Raw genomic sequence first — 26799 nt, 5'->3', positions numbered from 1 at the left:
ACATTAAAATTGTGCACTCAAATAAAACTGGAGATTATGATTTAACTTCACACAATGTCACAATTAGATAGGTGCAATTTAAAACTAAAATCATAATATTATCAATGTGATATTTATTTGGTAGGTGATCAATTATAGGTTCATCTTATTTGTTCATAAATACGAGTAGTTATTGTTTTTTTTTTTAGGTATTATGTAGCTAGTAAGTACATACTACATACGGCTATAATACATAAACTAATAAAATCAATAACTAATTGGTTGAACAATGAGTTCATCTTAATTCATATTAATAAATTTTTTATTTATAAAAATAAAACATTTTATCATAATTTTAATATAAACTACATTGTATGTAGTGCAGTGCTCAAATTAGGGGCCGGACTCAGCTCCTATACAAGCTATAAACTCTAAAAAGTGTAAAATATTGACACATAGGGAAATGTATTTAAACCCCTCACGGTATGACAATTATATTATACGATTTACCTTCATGATAGACGATTTTTTACGACAGTTCATTTAGAGCACGGTTAACTAGCAGCGCCTACTCAATGATAAATAGCCGAACTATATCACAGTAACAATTTCTGACAACGGTTGTACCATAAAAAACCGCTACCGACGCTTAACCTATTCTTTATAACCGTGGTTATGTCTAGTATTATCTATCATCAGTAAAATCAATGTTTAAAAATTCCAACATATAAAATAACAGTATCACGGCGTCGTACATAGGCAACTAAATGTTCCACACCTGTCTTCTGGGTTATTTTTGCGGTAGGCATGTTATGTTAGTGGGAGAGATATAAATATCGCTACAAACACATTTAACAGTACTTATTATCAGGAAAAATTATTGTTTAAAGCTATTTTTAAAAACAGTTTTTGACTAGTTACAGCAATAATTTAGTATAGGTAATTACTCTTATGTTAACAGATATTATTCTGAGTTTTGAAAAAGTCAAAACACAAATGTCTACATGTAATGGTGTAAGATATATAAAAATAATTTATATATTACCCAGGATCAAAAATTATGTAATTTAATATTTATGCAGCACTATTAAAAATTGCATTAACAATTATCAATTAAAATGTAATCCTTAGGTATACCTATAGTTAAATTCGTACATACGTACGCCTAACTTTATATTGTATATTTTAATTATAATTACCTGGGTAAACACATTATTAATTATTGGGTATAGAAGGTAAAATGATATTAAAACGTATATTTCGTGGATGATAAATGTCATGGATTTATTTTAAATATTTCATAATATAAGATATTTATTAAAAATTATATAATAAAAATGATAAACATGAACCAAAAATTAAAAAGGATAAGACTTAAAATTAAAAAAAATTGTATGTGTAATCACAATATAGTATAAAGTTTCAACAAGACTCATAAATTTTAATCATTGAGGATCAACGCTATAACCCATGCTTTTCATTTCTGAAACAAAAAATATTTTATTATTATTATTTTTATTATATATTATTGTACACGATATAATATTATAAATTACCAAATTAATATTTCATACGTTATTATCTATTTTTTAAGCAGAATGCCTAATATTATAATTAAAAGAAAATCTTTTTTTTAACAAAATATTTACATGGTTAAAGTAGCAAAATCTTTTAAGGGTTTTTTTTTTTATTTCCAAAATAGACAAAGTAGGTATATCAAATACATTTTTTGAAATAACAATCCATTAAATTGAATATATTGATTTTATTATGTAAGTTGGTACCTATGTATATAGATTTTTCTCAATTATCGAATTTACGTCCTCCGATACGCTCTCGCCATAGAGAAATATGTAATTTCATCAATGACTGAGTGCCTGAGATAAATCCAACAGCCTCCAGAATATATATTACATACTCATACTTATATTTTAACATAATAATCAATACGTATATTTTTGTGTTCACTGTAAATGTTATGCATTTTAGCACATGCCACACCAATAACTTCTATATTATCCAATGATAACAATACTTAATACCTACGTTAATAATACAATATCATAAGCATTTTGAAATGACTTAAAAATAATAATATAACAACAGAGCAACCTAAGTAGGTAAATAGTAGTAATATTGCATAACTTTCTAATGATTGACTCTTTTTAGAAATTAATGTGTTATTTATTTTATGTTGATTATTAATTCATTATTTATAGACGTTTTCATGATATAAATATGTATAAGTAAAAATATTACTCAACACATACTTTTAATAAATATTCATTACATTTACTTATGCTTATTACCTAAATACCTTATTTACCGAACCCAATTTAGCATGACTTCAACATAGGTACAACTATCTAGACACCAGCATAAGTAAATGTCATTCAAACTGTTCTAGTAATTACTATCATAAAACGTGATGGACAATTAAGTTTCCAGGCTTGTTAAGGTCAATCATCAACTGTTATTAACGTATGGTAGGTACTTACCTCTTATAACTGTGGCATTGTTCTTCAAATTAACAAACCAATGTTGATAAGAATAATGCGGACGCACTCCACCGTATACTTTTGGTAAATATTTCGGATCGATGTGTTTGTGTAAAGAATCCATATTTTTACCGTGGAAAAATAACTGTAATCACAAAACATATTAAATTATGTAGTAATAACAATTATAGATCATAAAATATTTTATAAATTATACAGAATGGCAATTTATAACAACAATAAACTATAAAACGTTCAAATAACCAAATTGTAACTTTTTCTAAATAATAAAGACAATATATTGAATAACTAATATCCCAATATTATTTTTATACATTATATTATTTACAAATACATATTATGCAGTTTGTCTTATTCGACACTTTTATAATATAATTACGAAGATATAAAATTGAAGACTAGCAGATAATTATTTTTAATTATTTACAACAACCGAAATCTTTTCTGTCAATATAATATGTAGGTATACATTAATTATACAAGTACTGAATCATTGTTGTACGGTACAGCTTTTCCATATTTCCTTACGATGATGTCAAGCTAAGTTTAGTTTGATTAAACGTAAGGTAAATAATAAAATATTATTATTATCATGGTGATGTTGATTTTTTGCAATTATATTAGTATGTTAACGATGTAAATTGAATCATCGGTAATAATAATTTTGTGTTGTAACACTTCTTGTAGTATTTCAACCGTACGACGCAATATTATTAGATTTAGTTTTTTTCGGCTTATAAAAAAATAAATAATATTACAGTAGGTACGTACCATTTCGTTATAACGATTGCCCAAAAGCGGCTTAAATAGATTGAACACCGTCTCAAATACCCACGACTCGTTGATTATGTGAATCGCGTACGTTTTCATCGGTATGCTGTACTGTGGAACGGATAAAAATAATAATATAATGTATATCGCACAACATAGTTGTAATAATAATGTAATGGCATGGTGTATTAATTTTTTTTCGCCGAAAAGGGTAAAAGCGATCAAAAATCAACATACGACGATGAGGTCGAAAATGGTAGAAACAACTTTTGGCGTGATTTGGTAAGCGTGTTGAAGCGTGAATCCGTTCATATCGAATATGACCACCCCGCCGAGTATTTGAGCCATCGGCTCTAAAATTCCTAGCTCTAACGTGGCCAGCGACGCTTTAAGTATTTCGTTCATGTCAAACTCGTTGGTGTTCCAATTACCTGAGAACATAATATTATCAAATTAACGAATTCAATATTTTATACAAGACGTCAATTAACCGAGAATAAAGTTAACAACATTATTAATAATTATTATTATCACGTTCGAATGAAATAACTATATACCAGCTATTTTTGTTCGGTCAAGTATATTGTAGGTACGGTGAATCATAAATAGTATCACAAAACAATAATTTAGTTGAATATAACTCAAAGAAATAACGCATACGAATTTTTTATAAATATCATTCATTTTCAAAATTATTAATAATAGTGGGTATTTAAATACAATACATGACTAACAAGTTATACATGTGTATTTCAAACACTACAATATATTTGAAGTACCTAACTATTGGAAGTGACTTGGACGTATAACCTAATTATTTATCAGGTGTTTACAAAATAATGTGCTTATAAGTTTTAATAGTTTTTAGTAACCTTTTAATTTTTATTTTACGTATTTGAATTTGCATAATATTTGTGTATATTGGAGGGAAACTAGAATTCAAGCAAAAGCTGTATAAACATAATATATAAAATTTAATATAAATTGGATTTAATATAATCCAATAGCGATTTCAAGTTTATATTATATATCTATAATAGGAACGTTTATAAATAAGACAATGTTGTTTTTATTTAAAAACAATAACCATGTTCTATTTAGCAAAAAAATTTAAAATTATTCTAAAAAAAAAATAAATAAAACATCAGCAATTTCTATAGTGATACAATTTAAATTAACACGAATACTTATATAAGGTAATTATTATTATTGGGGCTGGAGGAGAAGTACTGGCACCATAGTTCCTCCTCCAGTCCTCGATACCATAAGGAAAAAAAAAAAAAAAAAAAAAAAAAAAAGGTAATTATTATTAACTAATTAATGAGTAATAATAAAATATAGCAATGAAGCAAATAATGGCAATAAATAAGAGATAGGTAACTATAACATTGAAAACTACTTTTTTGTATGTTAATCTTTTTTAAAGACTTATAAATATACGATTTGTATCAGCCATCAGGTGACAATTATAATTTTTAATTAATTGTGGTTATTATTATTTTATATTTAAGAAGGTTAAAATAAAAAATAGAAAAATGTAATATCGAAAATAGAAAAAACATAATAATGTGGTTTCATTAAAATGATGATAATATACAGCTAAAACCTATAAATCATACATAAAACATTAACCAATATAGAAGTACCTCAGTACCTCTAAACTTTTAAAAAATATATTTACATAAAGTACAATTTCATTTATTCTAATAATTATTAAAATTTTAGTGAATTTATTTCAAGGAAAATGTCCAAAATTCATAATTTAGAAAACTGGCGAAATACAGTAAATAGGTACCCTTTCATAATATATATAAAATATAATATATTTATATTAATATATATAATATATTGTCAGCTTAATTGAATAAAATATGATCCAAAACCTGTAATAAAAAATTCAGTAGTTTCGATATTTAAAATTATCGGTAAGTATCTAAGTATCATAAAAATAAATCATGTCAAATTGATACTAATAAAAATATAGAGATATTTTCAGTAAATTGAGTTTAAAATCGTTATGATTAAAGTTCATAGAAGATTAATTATTGTTATTACAAACCTAATTAAAAAAGTAGTAAATTTATCTGACATTTTCATATAGGTAGGTTCCTATATAATAATTGGTGAATGATAATATTAGATTTAGAACGTATACAATTTTTATAAATCTGTTCAATGTCAAATTCAATATAATTTATAATTTTATTGTTATACTACTATTTCATATTATTCTCACGTATTTTAAATTCACTTTCAGTATTTAATAGTTATTTGAGTATCTATATCTTTAACTTATAAGTAAGGAAAAAATTAATTTACAAGAATTTTCTTACGATTTGTTTTTTGTTTTTTAGAAAGTTAAGTAAGACTGCAATAGGGAGTATAAATGCAATGAATTATTTTTAATTGCGAATAGGTCAACAATTTCATAAAAACATTTTAATTATTCAGAATGGTTTTAATTAAATGGTCACACTATTTGCACACCTGATAGTTACGCTACTGAATTCTTTGCAAAGAACATAATTAATTAAAACTGAAACAACTAGCAAAAAAATTCTAAAATTTAGTCAAAAGGTTTTTGTGAAAATAATTTATTCATCGTAAAAGTCAGTTTGATAAACTTAAAATTACACAAGTAGTTAATAATTCCAATTATAGTTGCATCCTTGCATCAACTATAAATTCATGGGAGGGCAAAACATATAATCTTTTAATCCCTTCGCATATTTTTCCGTCAGAAAAGCAGCGTTTATTAATGACTAATGAGTACCTAAGATACATTATATGAGCAAGTTGAATTATCAAAACCAGAATGGGCTTTAAATACTATTCAAAAACGCTGTTATATTTTCTACTATTATATTTCTCTAACGCTTCTGCTAATTAACACGTACAATTTTACTAGCCCGACCTCATGGGAATTTATACTTGGTAATATAATTTGAATAGGGAGGTACAATTTCAACCACATATATTTCGGTGTAACGATTTAATAATTTATACGTGTATTGTTAAGTTCAATGGACACTGCACGTATAGCAGATTGTTTGTTTAGTAAAAACAAAAAATTATTCGTTTGAATTTTGAAGATAATCGTTAAATGTGATCAGGTATCCACGAAGACGATTTTACTTATTATCTTACATTTATTAAATAATGTACTAATTTAAGTATAATAATTGTATATCATAATTTATAAAGTTCCAAACAGACAAAAAGACCTTCATAGCATTGATATAATTATTATTATATTACTTATATATTGTATTATTATCATTTCATGAAAAACGTATATTATAGTAGTACGCAAAGATTAATGACTATTTACGTCACTGCAGGTTGAACTTAGTTCTAAAATAATTATTGTTATCTGCATGTACCTATGCCGAGGCAGAGTATCCTCGAAGGTTATCACTGTTGCAGATTTCCAACTTGTTCCTTTGTTGTTATGCATTTTGAGATTGGTAGGTATAGTATGTTGCCCCTCCCAAATTTAAACAATTTAAGTTTTTGCGTCATACGATTTATAACCATTGTCTTATTATCAAAACAATGTTTATCCCATATTTTTAACAAACACAACCTGTGCACGTCTAATAACGGTTATTGCATAAACAGTTATTGCAAATACTAATATTATAAAAATATAAACTGTGGAACTACGTATATCACTGGATAAATAATCGGGATACAAAAGAAAATAAGACACTATTAACATAACAGACTAATTACATTTAGATTTATAACTCTAGCTAAGCCATGTTTATGATTATTTGAATAGTTCAAAAATGACAAAAATCATTGTTTACGAATAAAATATAATTACATAATCGTTCATTCATGAAACGCCATAGAATGTTATAAAATATTGAATCATTTAGTATTTACAAAAAAAAAATATCAAATTCATTAACAGAAAATTAATATTACGGATTTCACAAGTAGACGATAACTATTTCGTACAATATTTAAAAATAAATAATACTAAAGCTTTATGTCGTCTGAAGGTAAAAGCGTTCGCGACTTTTAAATTTTAAATGAATTTCTGAAAATCATTAAAAATTATATAAAAGAAATAAGACTTAACTATATAAATAAGTATATAATACATTAATATAGATATATCAACCAACGTTTATGAAGGTAATTACTATTTACATCAAATAAGTTTCTCCAAGGATCTGAAAATGTGTATTCATTACTTATTCAGAAAATATACGCTGTGCTATTAAGTTTTTTATGAACTCTACAATTCCTTTAACAAACTAATATTTTAGGCCACTGCAGTATAATTTTATTCGGCATGAAAATGTCCTTTACTCAATACGCATGGTCAGATAGGAAATTGGTTTTTTTTTTTCACGCTTTGTTTCATTTTTATACTGATTGAGCATACAATATTTATTTTATGTTATATTAATGATACAATATATTACCTTTCTCATATTCATTTATATTTAAAATCAGAATAATAAAGGATTTAAAATACTAAAAATACTATAGATTTAATAATTCATATATAGTTTTTAACTATTTTATAAATAAAGTCATATAATCACATTATAAATGTTTATAAATATTATATCTAATTTATATTCTATGATCTAATTAAGAAGATGTCTGCGTATTTTTTTCTCTCCCTGACACACATGCAACATATCAAACTTTACGTTCACAATGATTTAAGGTACACATATAGACTTTTTATTACATTTTAATATTAGATCGAATTATAAGAATTTTAAGATGTACAAACAATTTACAATTTAAAAATACTCATAACTCATTTTAAAATGTAATAAAAAGCCCATGAGATGCCCCAGATAAATTTTGTAAGAAGTAATTTCACTCTAGTTTTAGAAATGATTATGATTATAATCATTATTACAAACGTAAAATTTGGTATATTGCGCGTGGCCTCGTGGGTAGGACAGAAAATAAATATGCTGACATCTTAGGATATATTTAAAATATTAAAATATAATTTTAGCATGATAAGTTCAAAAAAAAAATAAAAAAATAGAAACAATAAATAATATATAATACAATATACGCTGTATTTACATATTTTCTTCTAACCAAAACAGGAAAGCATAGTTGATTTAGATATAAAATAATCAAAAACATCACATTTGAGAAAAAAATACCTAAAAGTAAATTATGATAATAATATTATAACACTAAGTTTTAGAATTTTTTCTGTTAACTGCAGACAATACTTTATTTTGCTTATTTAGCAAAAGTCTGCTGCATAATTTTATCAGTAGCTATCACAACCACTGAACTACATTATGTATCGCATACGCCTATATTGATTTAACATACCGTTGACTATACAAATTACATTTTGTTACAGTCAATAATAATATTGAGTATAGGCTAGGTAATAATAAATGTTACATATATAATATATAAATATATATATATATATTAATAAGTTATGTTATAATAGTATAGGTACCTATTATATGATATCGTGTACAAGTGCCTATTCATTCTTCTCTCGTAAATATATTGCTAATTAATCACTTAAAAAAAAAACAATGTGACACACTGACACTACCTATTCATTATACACGACGAGTATGAAAAATAAACCGTTTCCATCTACAGTACCAAGTGTTTGAACAGTAAAAAAGACAAATTGGGTCAAATTTTAAGTTAAAAAAGTATGTTATATAAGATTATACATACCTAATTTATAAATTAAAATTCGTCTGCCTGTCTGTTCTCTATATGGAAGAACGCTTAGTACATCAGAATCGGCTATGAAAGACAAATCCAATGGGTTTATTGTATAGTAGTCAGGATGACTTTCTCTAAATCTGTAGTAATTCACGAACTGCAACAAAACAGGAAAATACAATGATGATTGGTTAGTAAAGATTTAAATATAAAAAAATTAAAATTAAATATAAATTAATCAGTCTCCTAAAAAGAAAAAAATAGTTAAGTTCTATAATTAAATAAATATTGAAAAATAAATCGACCATCTATATTATTCAGATTTAAAAACTATATAATACAAATCACAAATACAATACAATTATTTATTTAGTTCAGATTTGCATAAACTGCTTAATACCTCGTAAAGTTTGATTATTTCGTTAAAATCGCGAGTAAATAAATAAATGATCTAAAAAAATATGTATACATAAAAATGTTGAATACTTTTAATAACTATATTACTGGATACTGCTATTAGTACTATTCGAAAGTTCAAGAATCTTATACACTGATCCAAATCAATATATTATTATTGGGTGTTGTGTCTACCGATATGTAAATGTATTACATTAGTATCAGCATGAAAACGTAATAATAAAATTATACATAATATTTATTTTTGAAAAGAAATCTTATAAAACCACATTTTAATACGGCCAATTCGAGATTCATTATAAAACGTATTCATAATATAGTTAGTATAATATAAATTTACGTATCGATACTTCAATCGTTCAACTAAATTATAACAAACCATTGATTTTTCGCATAATATATAATATTATTGAACCGTGCAATTTTAATCAATCCAAAATATGCGTGTTTTTGTGGTTAAAATTGAACGATATTTTTAACCACAATTAAAAATAAAAAGCTAGCTATAATATGCATCTTAATGCATATATAAGTAATATATTATATTTAAAAAATATTTTGTATTAATAATAATTACAAAGTTTAGTTGCGTACCTATATTTTACATAATCAATCATATAATATCTATAAGACACACAAAATATGTTTTTTTTAAAACTAATTATGTGCGCAATCCATTGGTTACTAGTAGTTTATTATGTTTTTATTATATTAAATTACATTAATAATTTATACCAATTATTACATCGAACAATCCGTTACTAATAAAATCACTTTTCGCCGCCTCTGGGCTTCGTAATTCTTTCACATACAAAACGCTTTAACTAACACTGTAGCACGTGTAAATCAGAAAAACACCAATGTATAAAACTGTTTTATTTGAATGAATATTTTATTTATATTATCTTACCGAGGAAATTTAGAATATTTATCAAGATTTTTAAACATAAACGTAAACTAAAAATCATATAACAATAAGCTTAATAAGGGCACACAATGTGAAAATGTGTATAATCTATATTTCAGATCCATCTAAATAATAATAAATGATAACCTATAAACTGTATGAGTACTATAACAATTATTATTAATATAAATTAATATAACTTTAATCTGCAAGTATTTAAACAGTCTAAATAATGCTTTCTGCCAACTACTTACTACTAATTAGTAATAGCAGCATGTATTTAAGACAAAAAAAATAATTATGATTAATTGTGGTGTTAAATACAAGAACATAAATGGTCTTTTGTTAGTGTTTATTTGAAAAATGTATGAAACATCTTCAAAACGTATAAAAGAAAAATTAGAACATCATATTATTACAAGTTCGCTAAACTGCTAGCACTATAGCGATAACCGTAGAGTACCTGCCTATATGCACGAACTACTACATTAGCACAGCAAAACTATGGTCAGTGTTCATTTGGGAATAATATACAACTATAGGGCCAGTTGTGATAACTCTATATTTTAATAATATTTAATAAATGTAAAATTCATAGAATTTAAAAATAAAATTTAATTTAAATACTTTATTAAGTATAATATTATTATACATATATTTGGACTATTGTAATATAATATAATACTTACTGTTTTTATTTAAAGTTAAATGTTATGACAGAAATATTTTTATTAAATCAAAAAATTAATAGTAAAATAAAAAATACTGTTTGCAGAAAATATTTACCTAGATTTCAAAAATTTTGAGTGTTACCTAACTGGTGTGTGACATTGTTATTAGTTGGTACCTACCTTTAGAAGTTAAAAATGAGAAAATTATATTCAAATATTTACGCAACACGTCCTACCACTTTCAATACATAACGAAACCGATTTTGAAAGCAGATGTATATCAGCCTATATTGTTTAGGATATTATATAATTGATCTTACTTATATTAAGTAAAATTATTTTTCTAAGAGTAATTCACCGGTAAATATATAGCACTTGCTCATAGTATGTAAAATAATTATTATAATGTATAACGTAATGCATTATTGTGAATGGCTTATAAGTCAATGCTGTAGAATGGCTATAGCTTTATGATATAAATACTACATAGCTTAAAATAAGTAGGTATAAACTTTTAAAAATGTCATTAAAGATTGTTTAGAAGTGTGAACTTCAAACTTTCATAAAAAACATATGTTAGCGTTTAACAATTTTCTTGATTTCAAGTAAACAAAAACAATATGAAATCTTGTGTTAAATTGTCAAGCAATGAGGTCTATAGTACATTTAAAGTGTTATGACGTTATGAGTTTTTAATCAAAAAATGGTTTGCAAATTATTGGGATTTTGACGAATTCCGAAAAATTCTTAACTAATAATTATGACTTTTTTTTGATATTTTTTAAAATACATCAGTAGGTACAACTTATAAAGATTGTTATATTATATTTTCAAATCTTTTAAGTTACAAACAAAAATTGTATTTTACATACCTACGTAAATCAAAAAAAAATTTATAAAAGTCGAAAATTGCAAATGTTTACAAATAGGACAAAAAAGCCAACTTATTAATAAAATAATTTTTACAATTAAAAATCGATGATATAAATAAAAAATGTTAGTATACAACGATTCGACATATTCATATTCATCATTATGATATACTTATATATAGGTACTTAATGTCGAGGTAGGTGCACACTGATGGCATGTTCCTCGGATTGTAGGTATTTAGTTTAATGAATTTTATTATTTTACTACAGTGCAAAATATACCAAAATATGCAATATATTTTGAGTATTTATAATATTCTAATATAGTTATAAAAATAGTTATATATATTAAAATGATAAACCAACTAAAAGTTATAAGAAAACAATAGCTATAGGTAGGTTTAGTAAGGATAGAATATATTAGGTTGTACAAAACAATAATATTATAATAGATTTAGTTTTCTTCATCAAATTCTGTATAAGAGCTATATACCCATATTTGATGCATCAAACAATGTTTTTCGAGATAATAAAACACATCTCAAGTTATTAAACTATTTAAACTAATAATTGACTTTTTCATGCCAAACACGACCTACACAGTTTTTACAATGCAGATTAATAATTTATTTTGCTTTAATTATATATCTGTTATTCTCTACTATCGACCGTAGTAATAAACTTGAAGAGTTTCAAGAAACTTATTTTTGTATATATCAGTTTCATTTTAGTGCAACGTGTACCAAGTACCTACTACCTACTACACAGTACTACATTCGATTTTTAAACAACTTTTACTTTTACCTATATATACAATGCACGCTAACAAATTTTAACATTATATTCAAGTAATGCATGTGCATCATACTAATCTACAAGTGACGTAAAAATGAAATTCACAAATACTTAGATATTTTACACACTTCATAGATATTTAAAATTTACCTTTCATATAAGTTAAAAAAAATGATTTTAGTAGCTATAAAAACGATAATGTAAATGTATTTCCATCTTAGTATCTACACATTTGTATTATAAAATTACATTTTTGCGTTTCATCATAATCAACCTCGAGTTTTTATACGAAATTCAAGGTTATTTGAAATGTTAGACATAACATACTTAATTAATGTTATAAAATATTCGCTGACATATAGTAATACTGTCAATCATAGTGTAATGCTAGGAATGTAACAATAATATGTATGTATGAATTTACACACATGTTTATATAGCTATATAATTTATATTTTAAACATTTTTTCCTTGGTATGGCAGATATTAAAGTAGGCACCTAAATATTTTCTAGCTATAAAAATATGCACATGGCTTAATTTAGATTAGCATCTTACAATCGCTACATAAAAAAATAAATATTAGATAAGCTAATTTTTTTAGAGGACAACAGTTTTTAAAGATGATTTATTTATACATGCATTTATCATTATATTAATTTTACTATTAACTTAATTATAGAAACAGTAATGTTCGTAATATGTATATAATACTATGATCTATATAGATTTATATAATAGTTATAATGTTTTATTTGCCATATATTTTGAAACATTTTATAATGTATTATATATATTTTTAATTTTGATAGATTTTTGAAACTTTATAATTTAAAAATAAATTATTCATTTAATTTAATAATTTGTACGAATATTAAACAAATAATGAGAATATATAAGGTATCACTTTATATATAATCATAATACTTTTTCTATCATAAGTAGAAATAATAGAGACAAAGAAGATATTTTTAAAGACAGTATCTAAAACACTAATAAACAACTAATAACAAAAACTCATTATCCGTGGTTGGGTCGATATTTCGATAACATATTACTAACGCAATTGCGATTCTAACATTAAAGTTATGTTTTTGCCTCCAAATACCACCTCACTTCTACAGCCATTAGATCATGGGTGGGTAATCGCCGCTTTAAAGGCCTATTACGTAAGAAGAACTTTCCAACGTTTATTAAAAAACATGGAAGTAGATCAAGAACTTACCGTCACACAAGGATGAAAAGATTATAAAATCACTGAATGTTTTGTCAACATCAAAGAATCACTTGACAAAGTTCAACCCTTCACTATAAATTCTTGTTGGTGAAAGTTATGGCCGGAAGTTGATTTTGTCGATAAAATTGACGATCTGAGCACCACTGTGAATCAAATCGTAGGAATTGCTCGGGACGTAGAAGGTTTTGCTGAGATAAATAGTTGATAGAGACGACATAATAGAAGAAATGATGAATAACTATAATCAGGAGCTACTACATTGGAGGAGCTGGAAAAAATTACCGCAACCCAAAACGAACCAAAACAATCTAACCAGGAAGAAGAGTCTGTGAAGCTGGATTTTTCTTCTAAATCAATCAATGAGGTTTATTCATTAAACCAACTGACTGAACGAGTTTTTGAGACAGATCCACTCACTGAAAGAGCATTAAAGTTCAAAAGAGGAATCCAAGAATTGTTGGTGCCATACGAAAAAGTTCGCGAAGATGTAAAAAATAAAAGGAAGCAAACTTCTATTACAAATTTTTCCATCTTTCTTAATGTTTGTATATATAATAATAAATAATAATAATAGATAATAAATAAATTAGTTGTATGAATTAAAAAATTATTAATTGATTCATTATTGGTTTTTAAAATTAAAAAAATTAAACTTAACCTCCTTTTTTACATTGATTTATGGTCTCGTTATCCACGGTTTCGTTATCCGCACAAGTTTGCTGTAACGTAATCTTCGCGAATAACGAAGGATTACTGTATTAATTTTTTCACTAGTCAAAATAAAAATGTCAAATACCTACTAAATAGAAGCTTTTAGATTTAAATGTCAAAACATTATTTTGTCAAAATTATTTTAGTGTTTTTATTTCATAAATTAATTCAGTTTATAATCTATCACATATTTTTAATTACTGACACTGTAAAAATTAATTAAATCGTAATTGGAAATAGATGAAAAATATATAAACAATCAATAGTGGAAAAATGGCGTATCCGTTATATGATTTAGGAAACAAACTTAAAACAATAGTATTGTATATTACAATAATTTATTTTAAATTTCCATATTTTCGATAGGTGTTACTATAAAATGTAAAACACTCCTACTATAAGAAAAAAAATTGTTTTAAGATGGTAAAAAGCAAAAAATCTCGTTTTAAAACAACATATTTCTCACTTAACTACTTATTTCTTTTTTTAAATTTAAATGGTTCATTAAAAAAAAACTAAGTCGTCCAAACTAAAATTGTAGATTTAGGAGGCCTATAATTTAATTTTTCTGAAAATATTTGCGGTCACTGAAATGTGGTACGGATAAGCTGATAACATTAAATTTGATGATAATTGTCCAAACGTATGGATATAAATCCATAACTTACCACTAATCAAACTATTCACATACCAAAAATGATTTTTCTCAGTAGTAAATTTTAATACGTGACGAGTTGGCCATTTCCAATCGTCAAACAATATTTCGTTTTTCAAATTTACCCGCATCAGCAGCAGCCGCTTGTACAACCACGTAATGAATTACAACAACAATAAAAATCATAATAATAATAATTGAGTACCTATAATACTATACCTACCTAAGTATTATAGCATAGAATATGACACGGCGCCTATTATTATTATTTCACTCTTGCTACATCCTGTAAGAAAAAAAAACGTCCCGTTCCCATTAAAAAACGCTGCGGTATATGCATCGTAAAAAAAAAAAAAAAACGTAAATCTCCGTGTACCGTTGGGGTACACAACCTCTCTGCAATAACGTTTTCCTTTCACCGCTGGAAAGAAGAAAAAAATACATCATATACAAGCCTACCTATAACATTATACACATAATAATATAAATTATTATTTATACGTGGTATACACTGCGTTCTGCCACAACGCGTGCGTCAATATCATTAATATTACGACATCCATCGACGCCGTCGCGTATATCAGGTGTCGTTTCTCCACAGTACGTACATATTATTATATTGTAGGTACCTATATTATGATGCGCATTATAAGCACACTGCACACAATCAGCGTTCGCGCGCACGCTTTGAAGATTGTCCGTCAAGAATGTCGTGAAACTTACAATATATTAAATTATTATTCTTTCTTTTCACATATACGTGAAATACATCATTTAGGCGAAAAATCCACACATTTTGATTTGATCGAGTTCGTATATTACACGCGCTACCACTTTTATAAATGTATACAAATACCTACATACCTATAGGTATTATTATATATACCTATATAATAATATAATTGACGCGCTCTAGTCAAAGTGTAATATAGTTGTACAGCTTGCATTGCTCCGGCTACATTGATTGTGAAATTTTGTTATTTCCCAGAGACTTTAGGTATATATTTGAATGCCCCTAATAGCTCAATATCGTGTTGAAGTTGTGGAGATTGTGCACCAAATTAGCCCATGGGAGGTAAGCCTGAAGATGTATAGGCACGTAAACCGTGTTATTATTATATTATGCACACATCGACACCGAATGCTCTAGAAACATCGTTGCCTACTGCACGCACATCAATTTGATTTATCATAGCGCTATACGGTAAGGCTATATAGTATATAGTAATTAGTATAGTAATACTGAAATACACACAAATGTACTGATATTTTTATCTAAACGGTCTTCACTAAATCAAAAGCTTATCACAAACAAATATAAACGTTCCCTGTAAAGGTGTAAAATAATATCACCAATAGATACATAATTTCATGTTAATTATATTACATATTTATTGTATTTAAACAATTTACCTTATATATCGGATGAAATATGAATGGAACAAGAACTATGTTATATTACCTATATGTGATACAACATTTTTTGATTTATTAGTAAGAATACTTCATAAAAGAAAATCAAAAATTATTTCTGTTACTGTTGCATGCTGTTTTAAAATATTTGTGATTAAATAAGGATTAAATTTCTCAAATAAAAACGTTGCCCTCAGTTAAAATTTTTAGTAAATTATCAGAATACCATCTTGATAAATACCTACCTATAAAAATGTTTATTGGAATATTAATATTCTATTTTCCTACATTATAATTTTTAAATATAATTTTTGCCAAGTCCAAGATTTTTTTAGAAAAACAAGTTTTAGTTAAATAATATAATTATGAATTAGCTGCAAAAAAAATATTTCAACATTTTATTTTTGTTCTTACAAACAGGGCCGGCGAAAGCTATGGGCGACCTGGGCGACTGCCCAGGGCGCCAGCACGTATAGGGGCGCCAAACTGAAAATTATTTTTATTTATTTATCTTTTAAAACATTAACAATCTATACAATTTGAAATATTCATTATCTAATGTCGTTTTAATTGAAGATGCATCTTCAATTGTCTCATATTAGTCATATTTGTAGAATATAAGAATAATATAACAGTGCATCGATACCGCTGGTTTTGATGTAAAAATAATACATGGAATTATGGAAGCATACCACCGCATTTGTGAAAAACCGTGGCGGTAAAACTCATTCGGACCTTACGGTGAAAATACCGCAGAATATAGCATAAATCAAAAAGACACAATTGTCTGACACACACAATTATTTATTCAATTTATTGTTTTCGACGAGCTCTCGCTCCGTACGGTCTGCTGTGTAATGTCAAATACTCAAATGTATAAGCTAACAAGTAACTGCCAACCATAGGCTGCAAGCTGGGGCATTTGCCCCCCTGGCTTTTTCAAAATATTTTTTTTAATTGAATGTTTTAAGATAAATGACTATATATACTATACAACAAATTTAAAGTATAAAATAAGTTGAAATGTAATAAAATATAATACTATATTCTACACGAGTATAATAAAAAATGTTATTATTTTAAAACACCTAGTAAAATTATAATATTTATCCTCAAATCCTAACATTGCCCCCCTAGAAAAATTTCTGTGGGCGCCAACAGGTAATCAATATTCATAATATGATGATATATTTTGTTTAGTAAATTTGTACATAGTATTTTGGTTTCTTTTTTACAATAAATTCCGTTTTAATTAATAAGTAGTTAGTGAAACCAGAAACACAATATTCCTATATTATAGGCAGTGGTGGGCTGGTGGCGTGAAATAATATAATATTATTTGATTTGATATTTTATGTTAATGAATATACTTTGAATTTTGATAATTGATATTAATATATGATGATATATAATAATTAATATATGGCGCAACGGTCGAAATAACGAGGTGATTCGCACATTCACATATTTATTATTATGAAAATTAGTATTATTAACTTAACACGTTTTTCGGAGTATCTATAAATATGATAATATAAATTTAATATTATTTTCGTTGTACAATTTTATAAGTTAATAAAATAATATGTCTAACCTTATTAAAATATTGTTATGATACAAAATACATGCTAATTTTATTTAACTTACTAAAAAACTTAATTTTAATACTAGTCAAACTAGTCTTGGCCGGGGGGGGGGGGTGTTAAGGGCGCCAAAACATGGTTTCGCCCAGGCCGCCAAAACTTCTTGCGCCGGCCCTGCTTACAAAGCGACATGATCACAGTAGCACTTAGTCTGATAGGAAATAATATATTCTAAAACGATTTACACTATAATAATACGCTTAGATAAGTTTAATATATTTAAGATAAACTAACGATATGCTATTTCTGTATCAGGTGTTACTTTTATAGATCAATATTAAGTCGCATGTATAGTTTGTTAATAGTTATTTGATTTAGAACGTATAGGTATTTTAAAATATTCAAGTAGAGATATAGGTATACATTTTGAGAAGCATATTTTATTATTTTCGCTCAAAGAAAATCAGTTTTAAAGATATATTGACCATGTATCTGACTAAAATAGATAAGTAAATGATATTTCTCAGGTACAAAAAACCGACTTTGGCATTATATTCAACAACAAGTAGACTACAATACTTAAAATACTACAGTCTGAAATCGCCATAAACTACAAAGGCGTATTGCTGTGCATTCATGAATAATATTTTTAAGAAACATATTGAAAAAACTATCGAATTCACTGAACACAATAATCATGATTGTATAGCAGGTCTAAGATAAAGTATAAAGGGTAACCCTGGAATCTAGTTCAGTTGAGAATCTATGATATAATTTTAAATAAAAACCGGAATTGTGATATATTGTTGACCGGAAGCGGTTACGCGAGGTAAACGCGTATGACTACACCTATATAATGTATTTGTGTGATGATCACTGCATCAAAAATCTTTACAAACTACTATGGATGTTTTAACAAAGTAGATATTGCCTTGTTTTTATTTTTCGACATAACAATCAAAATAAGAAGGTATATTAAATATTTTGCCTCAGCGTAGGTACTAAATTCGTAATAATTAAAAACTAATGACAATGTCAATATTATTACAACATCTGGTACATTCTGATTAAATCTGTAATTTTTGTTATTTTTATTATTTATTCGTTTTTGAAATAATTAAACCACATAATAATTATGATACCTTATGATACAATATTTACAACTTGAGTCCATCTAATCATTTTAAATATGATATGGCAATGTATAAAATATGTAAAATATGTATTGCCAAATATCCAAATATATAGGTTAATATATTGTTTATAGATGATCACAAGTTCTAGGTTTTTGTTTTCATGACAGAAAATATTTCGATGATTCAACGCATTTATAATTCAAACTTAAATAATAGGCACAACATTTTAATTAATTGTCATATTTTTTATGCCTATACCTACTCATATCTAAATATGACGTAAAACATAATCGAACAATCAGTGTCTAGTGATTAACGTTTAAAAAAAAAAAATCATTGCTTAGTATTTCTTTTCCCCGCTGAACCTACTTTCGTTTTGTTTGCTTATAAACAAATCAAAAAAATCAACGAAAATCGTATTAATTAGGTTGGGTTGACTGCACACCATTCCGTGGCCATTGTCGTTTTCCTTGAAATGAAGCTTGAATATATCAACAGTCAACACAATAGAATGCACAAGTATTAAATACAGAATTTAACTATCCAATACTGTTTTTAAACTTGGATAAATATCTAAGCACTTAAAAGTGTTCCTAAGTCATCATTATTGATAATTTATATTTATTATTCAAGCTCCGAGTTTGTTCATGACCCATAAATTATAATATACATATACGAAAGCAAACTAAAACCGTCAATAATTGTTTAATGTTTTTACATAACAATATTTCTATTTCATACAAAACATAGTTATCAAAACATTTATGTTACCTACACAAATTTCACCATTATTATAAAACATTACTCTAACTGCAAATAATCTAATATAGACCATATAAAATTTTTAGAATGAATTTAACATGTCAAATGGTGAAATAAAAACACATAAATCAATAATTGATTCTACAGTCTGTTAAGCAATCCGTTGAGTACTTAACTAGCCAAGTAAAAAAAAAAAATACACTACAGATGCCAAAAATCCATAATAAGAACATGCATTATACACTCATTAAAAAATAATCTTAGCTGAGCAACTGAACGTTGAAAATATTCAAAGCAAATATAGGTACCTTAAAATGTTTTTAATGTGAATATTATATTTAGTTTATATGTTTCGTATAAACTCCAAATATTTATAATACGAATCGAAACATTCGAAACACGTAAGCATTAAGCATACTCTACTCTTATATACTATTTTATATTGTATATTTAAGTCGTGAAAATTTTTGGCAGTGAATGATGTGTAAAAATGTGTTTATAACAAAAGAATTGCACAGAGTTTCTTATACTGACGTGGCCAGGTCACGACTTATTTGGTCGTGGTTGTTTTTGAAATAAAGTATAATACTAATTTTCTATCAGCAAACGTCGATCGGATAGTAAATTGTGAATGAAATGGGTTAGATTATAATACAGAGTGATTATTTTAAGTGGGTACACTAATTATCTCGAAAAGTATTTACCTTTTTCAAAATATTTTTTTACATGGTTTCAAGTTGTTAAAAACCCAACGTTTTTATTAAAAAATTATATTTTTAAATATTTTTTATCCTTATCATTTTTTAAGTTTTTTACATTTTTGAATGAGAACATAGAGTTTTAATTTCATATTCCAAAGCAGAATATTTTTTTTAAGTATTTTGATACGTAAAAATCGAATTTAGGACGAGTAGTTTATGAGTTATATGTATTTAAAGTTTAGACAAGCGGAGTAGTGGACAAACATTTTGCGGGGTAACCCCGTACCACTCCACTCCACTCATCTAAACTTTAAATACCTATATCTCGTAAACTACTTGCCCTAAATTCAATTTTTATATAACAAATTACTTAGAAAAATATTCTGTTTTGGAATATAAAATTAAAACAACATGTTGTCATTCAAAAAAGTAAAATACTTAAAAAATTATAGGGATAAAAAAATGTTAAAAATATAATTCTTTAATAAAAACGTTGGTTTTTTAACAACTTGAAACCATGTAAAAAATATTTTGAAAAAAGTCAATACTTTTCGAGATAATAGGTGTACCCACTTAAAAGAATCACCCTGTATATAGCACTAATACTCGCAAGATAAAAAACTCCGATAATGATCAATCAACAAAGCAAAAGCTTTAATAAACCTACTCAGTTATTTTCTTTATAATAGTATAGAACTTGCCACATTGTCTACCCAATTTTTCTCATACATAAAAACACTGGAAAACAATTTCGATGACATTTTACTAAACAATTTAACGGCATTATTGTCAGCACCACACAGATAATGATCAATATGTCCTTCAAACATTACCTATCTATGTTACATAAAACTATTAGACAAATCATAATACTTTATTCACTACGCATAGTAGACGGGTTACCTAAAACTATAATATAGAATAAATATACTTTTATTGTTTTTCTATCTCCTGTTTAAGATTTAACTTATGAAATCAGAGATTAACAATCTACACTAGATAATCAGAAATGGCAAAACGACCTTCGATGCGTCAAACGTCAGTAGCTATTGATTTTGTAGAGATTCACAAAACAATAGAATCATCGGAACAATGTTTATTGATGTATTAAACAGAGGTATATAAATTATAATCTTGTAACACATTAGTTATTTTAATTAAATTGATAAGGTCCGTACAAATTTAAGTAAATTGCTTAATAGGTATATAGTTTTTATAGTAATTAAAAAAAATGTTCATAATTTCGAATAATACCAATAATAACTTGTAATATTTTATGTAGTATATAATATGCTATCGTATTTGTAAGCTTTTGATTTTTATTAAGTATTCCGGAAAATAATGGTTACCTAACGAATATTCACTACCTATCTATTTCAATACAAATTACATTTTGCATTACTCATATTTTATTACATATAGATGATATATGAATTCTGTAGACTTAGAAATGTAACGCATTGGCTATTTAAATTTTCTGGGGCTTAATACATATAATGTATTATTATAATACTTCAAAACTATAGGGTCGATATTATAAATTCTTATTGACATTATACTTTATAAAAATACAAAATTATATCATTATTTCATATTCATATAAAAGCAAGTATTTTATATAATATGTATTATCATCACGATAATCATTTGTAAATTTAGATCATTAATTTTATTTTTTTCTTAGAAACTAAATTCAAAATTTAAAAAGATTCTAAATCCTATTTTTTTAGATTATGAGTGGAACTATTTTTTAAATTTATAATATAGCTTATAATGATTTGCTTAATATTTCAATTTATATCCTCAGAAAAATAGTAACAAAAATTCAATATTAATTTTCGGTTTTCGGTAAGCTTGACTAAAGATCGTCGAAACTAGGATTTTATGTTCACAATTTAAACATTAATATACCAGTTTCAATATTGCTTGAAGTGAGGTATACGGGTAAGAGCAGTAGTTGTTATACTTATTATAGGATTATATAATTATAACATAATTTAGCTTAACCAATTATTTTGAATTCCTTTGAGAGTTTTTCTAAAAGGCAATTAATTGATTTGAATTATATTTAAGTAGACTTATTCGTAGCTTATTTTCAACAATCTATTGGTGTAATTTCTTAAAATAACTTACTAGTTTGTACGTGGCATTAAGTTTGAAATGTCGAGCTCTTAAAAACCGCAGTAGAAACTTTTCATCCATTCTGTGGGGTGTAACATCCCCTTTCTCTGAATAAAGAAAAAAAATATTAAGATTTACATAAAAAATGTTCTAAGGTAAGCATAAATTATCGAATGTTATATAATTTATTAGGATTAAGTATGGACATTGAACATAACAATAAGTTTATTTTTTTTTCGTGATGAAAATGAAACCAAATATAAATCACTTTCTTCAGACAAATGTACATATTTTATAAATTTTAATTTTCTCCACACTCTAAATAAATCATTATTAAATTGGTCATACCTACAAAGATTACTGATTAATAACCTTTTTAGATTCTTATAACCAGTCAAAATGATGTATTCAACAAAGTTAATTTTAGATTAATTGTGTAGGTACTGTGCATATTATGTATATTATATAAGTAGATGGTGTGTATTGTACTATTGTATAACCAAATTATATTTTATATTTATCATTAGACTTATTTCACATGATCAACTGGCTATCTACTCATGTGGATTAATAATAATTTATAAACTATAAAATTGGTTTATGTTTGTAAATGTATTATTTCTTTTGATATATAATTGTCTTTATAATAAGATGCTATAAAGTAAATACAAATAGTCTGAAATATGTATCTATAGTAAAAAAATGTATCTGATAACAGATATTCTAAATAGGTATTTATTCGATTTCAATATTTACATATTGTTAAAGACTTAAATCATTTAAATCAAAATTTAACAATACATCCGAGAGATACAAAATTAAGAAAACACATTTAACGTAGGAAAAAACTAGAAATTCCGAAAATTAAAATTTATATTCAAATAAACAAGCACATTAATGGATGTATATAAATGTGAAATGTAATCAAATATTTCTTCGATGTAATGAGTTTAAAATTATGACTGAAATAATAATAAATATTGATAGTTTTATAGTAAATTTGTTGTAATTTAAAACGGAAGTAATAACGTTAGTATAGAGGACACTTATGAATATAAATATATATTTATTTATAGACTGTATATTATGTATACACCAAGTCATAATATGTATAAATATATATATGTTTACCTAACTGTGATATCTGTGCAGCCCCGAAAGGCTCAGAATATGTATTACTCATAATATAATATATATATTTATATATTAAAATTTATTAAATAGGAAATGGGCTTAAGGCTAATTCTGGTAAACCTTGTGGAAGCTCAAGTGTTCATAAGGATGAAAGCAAATTCGTAGGATAAGATATTAATTTTAAAGATTAAGGTCATTTGAAGTATGTAAAATATAAAAACCAGTTGATAGAATAATATTATATGCATTACCTGGTGAAATTATCATTTATTTCATTACAAACTAGCATAGTCATTGAAATTTCTATAAAATGACACTAGTGAATGAAATTAACCTACGTAATATTATGGATATCAATGACCTAGACTCAAATATATTACAAATTAATAATTTACTTAATATAACTTAAATATGTCCTGTATTACGTGTTAAATAAATGCTTTTTTTTTAATTTATCAATAGACTCGTAATATAATATACAAATAAATGCAATAAATGTATTTATAAATATACGAGAAAAGCTCCAATGGCCAATTTTAATGTGCAGAATGAATATAAAACTAATAAAAATACGTAGTTTTTGAAAATTTTTTTTGAATTTCACTTTTCTTACCTCTACACTCTATAACATTGAGAAACATACAACATCTACAGAAAAAGTGTATAGTAGGATTTTTTGTAACACGTTTTGAGCGAGATTTTTAATTTCAACAACAGATCATATCGATAAGTTCTTTCTGTCTAAGAAATAAAGTATTATTTATTTAATAACAAATTTTAAGTTCAATAAATAAATAACTTTGCGCGCTTCTATTGGTTTCTTTGATACCTATATTGTTTTCTAGTTTTTACTTAAGAGGATGTCACACGGGCATTTGTTGTCTCTATCTCTGTCTTACAATAATTGTACAAGGTGGTAAATTTTATGTTCACAATTAAACATTTTACTCTGTAATTTCTAAAATTAGAATGCATTATTTCTAATAACACTTGAAAGTAAGAATATTATCGATTCTATAGGGCATCTCAGAGTATTTTATTTATGTTATTGTTTTTGAGTAAGTTATGATAATTTTAAAATGTACAAAAAAAAAAAACAGTTTAAAAATGGTCAAAATTTACTTAAAAATGATAATATCAACAAAATCCTCCGAGATGCCCTAGATAATATTTTTGACTTTAAATTTTATATGAGTTAAATTAATTCTAATTTTATAAATTACTTAGTAAAATGTTTTATTGTGAATGGATAATTTGCCATGTTATTATACGTTTGTAAGACGGAGACAATTTCAAATGCACGTGCAGTGGAATCTTCACATAAATGACGTAAATATTATTAGCCTTTAATTATTCTCGAACCACCGTTTCCTGATGAAACGACGATCGGACGATAGAAATAGATGTCCAGCGCCTGCTCACCGTATATCATGTCTTCGAGTTCGGCCAACAGTCTGGTCCTGGACTCCTCGGTCTCACCCACCCGGGCTCGACCGTACTCGACCACGTCGTCCGGCAACTCTTCCACGTCCACGTCCAAGTCGGCCAGTACGTCGGGGAAGTCGACGTCCGTGCCGACGGGTTTGTGGCCGTCGACGGCAACGGCCGTCGGGGCGATCCGTTCGCTGTTGGACAATAAGAGCTGCGGCATTTTCGGAGGCGTCTTCGTCCGTCCGTCCGTCCGAGCGTCCGTGTCACGATTGACTGATTACTGTTACGGCAGGCACATGAAATATCGCGTAGCCGCAATCGCGCGCTGCCGTTCGCCGAAACAACGGTTTTGTGCGCGAGAAAATTATATTATTATTGGGCGCAATACCTGTTCAGGTACAACGCACGAGAGCTAACGCGTTATACTATTATACGTGTACAATTATTATAGTATACCTACAATAGGTTATTTATATACTATGAGAACACTGTCAATGTCGTCCGTTCAAGGCCACCCGAGTGAAATCTAACGCAGTGAGAAATTATTATGATGTAGGTCCGCGCCTTGCGCAGGATCGCCTTGATCGGACAAAAAACAATAATAAAGAGAGAAACAAAAGAAAAACGAACGTCTGCCGTAGGTTACTTACTCGACAATTAGTAGGCACCAATAATATGAAATAATTAATATGTATAGGACCTAATATGATTATGATTTTTCACGTCGCGTAACAGTGATACACGGTGGCATAAGACGTGAGCTTCTTGATGATATATTGATATTGATTTATTTTATAAAAATATAAAAATAATATCGCTCTATTACTACAATAATTATTAATTATTATTATACAAGAACGTGAAGCGACGGCGGTCTGACGATGAATGCCAACGGCGCGCGACAGTGACGGAGACGACGACGGCGGCGACTACGACACGATCGCTAACGTGCCTCAGAGTGCCTGACAACATGTGTCGTTTTCGCGGACGGGCGGAGGCTGTTATTGCTTTCCCGCCACGGTGTTGCATCACGTCGTCGGCGGCGTTGGCGGCGTTGGTGTTGCATAACTGGTGTAACGACTGTAACGGACAGCGCAATACATTTTATACACAATAATAATATATTATTATTATTACATATAATAATAATAATAATAATGTAGATAATGATATAAATGATTTCACTCTCTCGCCGACGAAATCGTAACACGCGCCTTAGCCGTGACGGCGCCGCGTTGGCAATATGATGCATAGTTTTTCCATTTTCCGGCCGTAACACGTAAGAAACGTTTGTTTT

The 26799-nt window shown here is 26.8% G+C and overlaps 1 protein-coding gene across 1 annotated transcript; it reads right to left on the bottom strand.

The window, feature by feature from the left end:
* Positions 1–1237: 1237 nt before the first annotated feature.
* Positions 1238–26474, bottom strand: LOC107161434 (alpha-tocopherol transfer protein-like). Its single transcript, XM_089216789.1, has 7 exons — positions 25494–26474; positions 22950–23044; positions 8967–9114; positions 3507–3700; positions 3270–3380; positions 2478–2622; positions 1238–1462 (listed from the first exon to the last, which is right to left on the bottom strand). Exons 1-7 carry the CDS (start codon positions 25720–25722, stop codon positions 1425–1427), a joined length of 960 nt encoding a protein of 319 aa, XP_089072915.1. The 5' UTR covers positions 25723–26474; the 3' UTR covers positions 1238–1424.
* Between the last annotated feature and the right edge of the window lie 325 nt (positions 26475–26799).

This window comes from Diuraphis noxia, unplaced genomic scaffold (assembly GCF_037042655.1).
Source record: "Diuraphis noxia isolate RWA-SAM2 unplaced genomic scaffold, SU_Dnox_SAM2 contig0001, whole genome shotgun sequence".
Classification (NCBI taxonomy): domain Eukaryota; kingdom Metazoa; phylum Arthropoda; class Insecta; order Hemiptera; family Aphididae; genus Diuraphis; species Diuraphis noxia.
Note: the sequence above shows the minus strand (reverse complement) of the source record. Positions and strands in the feature narration are given on the sequence as shown.